Raw genomic sequence first — 7,481 nt, forward strand, 5'->3', positions numbered from 1 at the left:
CAGCCCAAACCCCCGTGAGCTCACCGACACCAGCCCCTGTATGGTGAAGTGCAGGTTCTTCAGCTTGTCGATCACGGCCTCCCCCAGCAGTGGTGAGAAGGTGGGAAAGCAGCTCCACTCCACTGAAAGGAGAGAGACCCCAAGGTGCTGTGTGGTCCCAGATCAAGGGGTGCCAGGGCTGGCTGCAGCGTGTAGGTACCACAGCCGCATGTAGCTGGAGGCATGGAAGAGGGGGAACCACAGCAGGGGGCACAGCACAGAAAGCTGTAGTCCTCCTCATCAAACCATGTCAGACAGGATCAGCACCCTCAAACTACGGGTCAGGAGCTGGGGATGGAGGAAATTCTCCCAGAAGCCAAAACCAGCTGGTTTAAGCAGGTGAGGGGTGCAGGATCAGCACCAGTGTGCAGGATGAGGGGGCAGTAAACAAGCAGCACCCTGAGTTTTGCCTTGGTGCAGGATGGTGGATCAGTCTAACTCAGACTGTCCAGCAGCCCTGGCTCCTCCTGCACTTGAGCACAAAGGTGTATTCAGGGTTCAAGGCCAGGCTGGATGGGGCTTCGAGCAACCTGGTCCAGTGGAAGGTGTCCTTGCCCATAGCAGGGGGTTGGAACTGGATGAGCTTAAAGGTCCCTTCCAACCCAAACCACTCTGTGATTCTGTGATTCTACAACAGGAGCTTGGCAACACTGCTCACCCCCCACCATGCTGGCATGGTGTGCATGGGGCAAGCACCCCAGCATGCCCCACTGGCACACTCAAGGCACATGTCCTCTGCACTGCCATGGGGACACCTGTCCTTACCTTTGTACTTGGTAACAACAGCTGAGTTGACACTCAGGGGCTCCCCAAAGGTCACCTGCACTGAGGAGCTGCTGGCCACGGAGAGGCGGACATTGGTGGGGGCATCTGGTGCTCCTGGGGACAGAGAGTACAGGGACCACTACAGCGAGGATGATCACTCTGAACCCCACAGTGTCCCTCCTGGGCCTCCTCCCAGTCCCAGTGGCATGCTCCCAGAGCACCCATACCGGAGCCCTGCTCCTTCACCCAGTGCCACGGCTGGCCCCCAGGACCCCCAAACCTCCTGTGGGCACTCACGGGCATGCTCAAACCCTGCCTTCATGCGCTTGTAAAGCCGGTATCGCCACTCCCAGGCCTTGAGCTGCTTCTCCTTGTCGGAGCAGTCGGTGTTGGGCGCCTCATTCACCACCTGTGCCGTCAGCTCATTGACACGCTGCTCCGCTTCCCGCACCAGTGTGGAGAGGTGCAGTGAGCGGCTCTCCAGGCTCACAACTGTGGGGTGGGTGGCATGGCCATGGGTCCCAGGAAGGGAGCCAGCAACAGGGAAGAGAAGGTGGTTAGGGCAATCCCAGGCTCTGCTGGCAACAAGTCCCCTCCCCAAGACCCCATCCTGCACTCCATGTCCTGCTACTGGGCTCCACTCCAGTGCGTGGCTGCACTCGAGCCCCTGATGCAGCCCACACCAGTCTCCCACAGCCCAGTGCCACCTCCCCAACCCGGACCCCACTGCTTGGACTACGCCACTCCACCAGGTTGGAGACCACAGTAATAGGCACAGCATGGCTTCCCCATGCTAACTCACAGTGTGGGCTCTCCTTTGCTCCTGCCTGCAGCAGGGCCCTGGCGATGGGAGCATTGTTGGTCATGATGGCAATGTCCAGGGGCAGTAGCCCCTCACTGTTGGGAGTGTTTAGGTCCAGCTCTTCGGGGCTGTACTGCTTCATCAGCTCCTGGACCCTGTCTAGATCCTGCAGCTCCACAGCCTCGAAAAGGGCAGCATTGCTCTGGAACTGAGTGGAAGGAGAAATGCAGGTCAGCATAGGGCACTCTCCGCCACCCCACCAAACACCCTAACCACTCACCAACACCCCACAAACCCAAACAGGGAGGGTATGCCCGCCCTGGTCCCGAGGGCTTGGGAGCATCTGCACGTCAGGGTGATGCTGAGCAAACACCCGGACCAGCTCCAGCTGAACTTGCTCCAGAGTGGCATTATTCCACCCAGGGGACAGCATTGCCCACACACAAACCATCCATCCCCATCTTCCCAGCTGCAGCAGTGCTGCATGGAGCCAGCGGGCACTGACCAGGTAGGACTTCCGGAGCTTCTCCTTCTCGCCCCGTCCCGCCAGGCTGCCCTCATCAAAGGATGTGTAATTGACACGGAATTTCCCTGACAGGTTTCGGTAGAGCCTCTTGGCTGCATTCGGTGAGGAAGGGCCCGTGGGCTTCCTGGCCTGTGCCAGCTGCAGGTCCCGCATCTGCTGCGTCATTTTAGGGGAGGATGACCTGGGAAAGGACAAGGACGTGTGGGGAAACAAGGCATGGAGGACAGACAGAGAGGCAGAGGCACATGTGCAGCATTAGGACTGAGGCACAACCCAGGAGAGCCAGAGTAGAGCTGGGGTAGGACCCAGGTGAGCAGCTGCAAGGCAGGTGCCGGTGCCAACAACACTTTCATCCACCTGTTCTCAGCTGAGGCTCGTCCGTTCCTCCTCCCCGTCACTGCTATTGGCCCTGCAGGGGTCTTGAGGGGCTCATATGAACCCTGTGGGTGAGACATCTTCATCCAGACTCAAGGGCCAGTGTGGCCCCACACTGCCCTTGAGTTGGGATGCCCCAAGGAACCTCATGCTGCAGAGTTCTGCAGCTGGTCCCCATCCATCACACCAGGGAAATCTATCCCTACTCCCATAATCCACCATCCAGCTCCAACAGAGATGGGCTGTCCTATCCATAGTCAACAGCCCCCAGCCCCATGCTGGGTGAGTGCTGCCCACCATGCAGTTGGCTTGGGATGGCCTCACACACCCTCTCCACATCCATTCTTCAGTAGGAGCCCATCTCCTGCACTCATTGCTGTCCCTCAGCCCTCTTTAATATGTGACTGTCCTCAGGGTCCATTTATTCCAGCAAAGGGCACCCTCTGAAAGTGAGCCAGGCTTCACAGCTGCTCCTCACCTTCTCCATCCACACTGATTATTAAGCTACAAAATCTTTTCTCCATTCTAATTTTGGTTTCTATTTTAAATAGCAGTGATAAATATGTAAAGTTACTAGGAAAGCTGGGACCTACACGAAATCTGGAGAGTGGCTTTTGACAAGGGCCTGTAGGGACAGGACAAGGGGGAATGGCTTTAACCTGATAGAGGGGAGATTGAAATGAGATCTTAGGCAGAAGCTCTTCCCTGTGAGGGTGCTGAGGCGCTGGCACAGGGTGCCCAGAGAACCTGTGGCTGCCCCATCCCTGGCAGTGTTCAAGGCCAAGTTGGACAGGGCTTGGAGCAACGTGGTCTAGTGGAAGGTGTCCCTGCCCATGGCAGGGGGTTGGAACTGGATGAGCTTTAAGGTCCCTTCCAACCCAAACCAGTTGAGGATTCTATAATCTTTTCTTGGCTTCCCAGAGGGGGAGCTGACCCTCCCCCTGCAGCCATGACTCCCATGTCCCCACCAAAACCTCTTCCCACCGGGCAGTGTGGCCCCACTGCTGTGAGGGGCTTTTGGCCATGAGTCATCCCTGACAGCTCGGACGGTTTCCACTGGCGTCAAACATCTGATCCCCTTCTTGCCGCAGCCCATGGCACAGTTCCCAGATGAGGAGCACCAGGTCTAAAGAGCATTCTGCACAACTACACTCAGCACAGTTTCTCTCGGTTTTGACCTCATACCCCTGTGCATAAGGTCAGATATTCAGGGGCAAGGTCTGTCCCGTATCACTTTATTGGTTAAATATCAAGCAAGGGGTAAGCGTGATAAAAAGTATGACACTTGTCTTGAAGGTCATGCCAAAATGCTACCACGAGGCTGTGCCTTAATGATGGTGTTTATAAAGCCATCATCAGGAGGCAGGATATTAATAACAACTTCGCTACGTGCTCCTCATTGCCCTGATTTCAGATTAGGCACAGTGGGCTGCAGGAGGCCTTTAATGATTTTACCATTTATTACTGTGATATTTAAAAGCGGAAAACGATGGGGAGCTTGGCTCCTGCCAATCACTTATCTCACTGGCTTCAGCCTACGGATTTAGAGGTCTTGAATATGGCCCAAGCCTTGGTGTCAAGTTGCTGCCCTGGATTCCTCCAGGCATGGGCGTTATCTGAACGTAGGGCTTTATGGACCAGGCAGACAGTGAATACCAACCACGTGAGCTTCGGACACCCTAAGCAACCATGCAGAGGTTGGTGAGATCTGTGCAGCACGGTCCTGGTGGTTCTGATGGGGAGGAAGATGAGCAGCTCTCCACCGTGAGGGCATCACCATGGCAGGAGAGATGTGCAAAGTGCAGGGGAGGCTGGAGAACTGGCCCTGGGCTCACTGGGATCTGCCCGGCTCTCAGTCCTCAGCTTACAGCCTGAGCACATCATGTTTCATCATGGACATGGAGCAGCTCCTGGCATGGCCACTGCAGAGGGCTCATCATGGCAAGGGCTCTGCACATGGCACATGCAAGCCTCTACAGACAGCAAGTACAAGACCCCAGATATGAAAGGAGTGGAAAAGCATCACACAGCTCTGCTGTCACTGGTGCACATAAACTAAGAGAGGAAAGCCACCTGCGCCTGTGCAGGCTGGGTGTTTTGGCAGGAAGAGACAATTAGGAAGGCAGGTCCTGACCCACAGGCCAAACCCAAGAAGCAAAGTGCTATCTGACATACTTAGGAAAGAGAAATGGACCAACTCAAGAGTCTCCAGCAAAACCTTGTGCTTTCTCTTGTGTTTAAGAGCTCTCTGCTGCCCAAGTCCTCCTCTCTCCACCTCCAGCTGCTGCTTGGAGGGGAACACAGCTCTTCAACATGCTTGTCAACCAGATGCCTGATTCTGCTGCAGTTCCCCTTCATTGAAGTAGGCAACAATGCTCTCCCATATCAGTAAAGGAAGAAAGACCCCAAAAGTACCTCTCTGAAAGCTGGAGTAGATCCTGTTGTAACAGATCCCTGCTCCTCCCATGCCTGCAGAATCAAGGTTTAAAAAAAGAGAGGTGCTTTGGAGCAAAAGCACTTTTTTCTGCCAATTAAAACATACGACAAATGACCCAGTAGACGCAGAGTGCACAATTTGGAGGAGGTTTTCTCAGAGATGGTAGAAACAGAGGTGACACAGAGAAATTTCTTGCTGTTTTCCCTCATCTGATTTGCTTTTAATGAGAAGTAAAGAGAGAGAAATTATTCAGAGCTCAGGAGTGACCATCTATCTATATTAAACTGGCTGCCCCAAAGATAAAAGAGTTTCCTGCCCTGTGGTCATGAGTCATCTGGACTCAGTGAAATGATCTTGATTTATCTAGAGCTCAACTTTGGCCTGGAGCAACTGATAGGTGAGAACAATACCCAGAGATGCTGTGCCCTCGAGGTACGACCAGCCAACACCAGCCTTTGTTGCCTCAGTGCAGCCAAACTAAATTTATCTCAGCCACAATCAGTTCTTATTGCTAAGTATTTACCTACCTACTGCAAACACCACAGCACTGGACGGGTGCTTTGCCTGCCCCAGCAGTTCAGTCTTCTGGCCACGGGATGTGTTTGTGACCATCAAGAAGGTGGTGTGGACATCAGGTCTGCAATGCCATATGGCCACATATCAGCAAACTCCGTCACCTTCTCCATGGAAAAGACTGAGGTTCTGAGACAGGATGTGTAAGGCCAGATCCATGTCATGAAACCAATGTAATGAGGATTATTTTCTTTTAAAGCACATGAGGATGGATGTGCACAAGACAACTTCTTTTTATCCCTCCTTCTGCAACGAACACAAGCAAATCCACTGGGTACTTTATAACGTTGTGGTTTCTGCATATTCTGGGTTTTAATGTTTCCAACGCTGCAGAGCTTGGCCCAGTAAACAGTGTTAATAATTCTTGTAATTATATGATTTTAAGTGCATTTTGTTTAAGGGCGTTGTCTTTCTGAGTCCTAGCAAAGAAACAGTCCATGTCGGCTCAGGCTCCTCTATCCCACTGGCAGAGCCCAGACCCTGGGCTGGCTGGAAGGAGCCCCAAGCCCAGCAGAACCTGTATGTCCTTCCCTGAGCACCCCATGGGCATGAGTGCACCAGGGAAGGACACCACCCACTGTGTGAACCCCAGGGGGACTCTGCTGTCCTCCTTGCCACCATGTGCTCCCATCACAGGGACAGGGGCCGGAGGTACCCAGGCAGGCAGGCTGTGACTGTCTTGCCCAGAACTCACCAGACTAGATATAAGGAAGAAATACTTTATGCTGAGGGCAGTGAGGCACTGGCACAGGTTGCCCAGAGAGGTGGTAGATGTCCCATCCCTGGAAACATTCAAGGTCAGGTTGGACGGATCTCTGAGCAACCTGATCTAGTTGAAGATGTCCCTGATCATTGCAGGGGGGTTGGACTAGAAGACCTTTAAAGATTCCTTCCAACCCAAACTATTCTATGACTTTACATTCTACGACATCCCACACCACCTCCCACCAGTGGGAGCCTGCACTGTGAAGACATCCATGTGCAAGCAATGCTGCTGCTGGTGGCAATGGTCTTCTAGCCAAACCCTGAGGCTGTCCACTCCCTGCTGCCCCAACATTGGTTGTGGAAAGGATCATCTCATGGGAGCCTGCCCATGCTGGCTGTGAGAGGGCAGCTCCAGCCCGCAGCACTGACATGAGCTCAGCACCGTGCTCCCATCCTTGGGGTCAGGGTGGGTCGCTCGCACTTCAGGAAGCTGCTCCCTGCTGCCTGAGCCTAATGCAGCCAAGAGAGAAGCCATGGGGCTCTGTGCATGGGAAAAGGATGGAGGATGAAAGGCGATGAAATGCTTTGAAAGGACAAGGCTTGTGGTGGGGAGGAGGAGAAGGGTCCTTGAAGAGCTTGTTGTAGCCTCGTGGCACTGTGGATGCCAGTGGTGCGTTAGCACAAGCTGCCAGGGATGCTTTCCTGAACTGCAGACCAATTCAGTGCATAGGGTTATCCAATGAAGGCACAGGCAAAGGACAGGAGAAGCCTAAACCCCAGTTATTCCATAGAGCCAACCCAACCCAGCCAACCTCACCCGAAACTGGGAGCTTCCATCAAGAGTTCAGCTGGTAAGATCAACATACAGGCTGCTTCCAAAAGAATCTGAGCGCGAGAGGCCTTCCTCATCTGAGCACACTCAGCCCAACCCCACCACCAGGACCACACTCACCCTTGGTGCATGCATTAAAGCACTCAGACACAGCAGAGACCAGTTGAGCTCCTCACACACAGTGGAGCTCCTCTCAGCTCACAGGGACGTGAACCAGAAGCACAGTGTCCAGCCTGAAGAGGAGCTGCTGATGCACTCGTGTTGCCCATTCTTTTTGCCCGAGTATAAGCTATTTTTCATGACTGGCAAAATAGAGACTGGATCCCAAATGGAGAACAAGTATGGGAGCACTTCCAAGAGTGGGATTTCACAACCCACCAAAAGGCACACTCAAAACTAGGACAAAACTCTGCACTTAGCATTCCTG

General features: G+C 53.7%; 1 protein-coding gene across 1 annotated transcript in view; it reads right to left on the minus strand.

The window, feature by feature from the left end:
• The window catches only part of LOC104406478 (ankyrin repeat and fibronectin type-III domain-containing protein 1-like), a gene marked incomplete at its 5' end in the record, with an annotated part of 40,357 nt that overhangs the window by 13,056 nt on the left and 19,820 nt on the right, over positions 1-7,481 (minus strand). The window contains 5 exons of the mRNA XM_010015455.1: positions 25-122; positions 805-918; positions 1,102-1,296; positions 1,607-1,814; positions 2,112-2,313. Of these exons, the coding sequence (XP_010013757.1) occupies positions 25-122; positions 805-918; positions 1,102-1,296; positions 1,607-1,814; positions 2,112-2,313 (817 nt within the window). The remainder of the gene's footprint in view (positions 1-24; positions 123-804; positions 919-1,101; positions 1,297-1,606; positions 1,815-2,111; positions 2,314-7,481) is intronic.

The sequence above is a fragment of the Nestor notabilis genome, unplaced genomic scaffold (assembly GCF_000696875.1).
Source record: "Nestor notabilis isolate BGI_N333 unplaced genomic scaffold, ASM69687v1 scaffold5625, whole genome shotgun sequence".
Lineage (NCBI taxonomy): Eukaryota > Metazoa > Chordata > Aves > Psittaciformes > Psittacidae > Nestor > Nestor notabilis.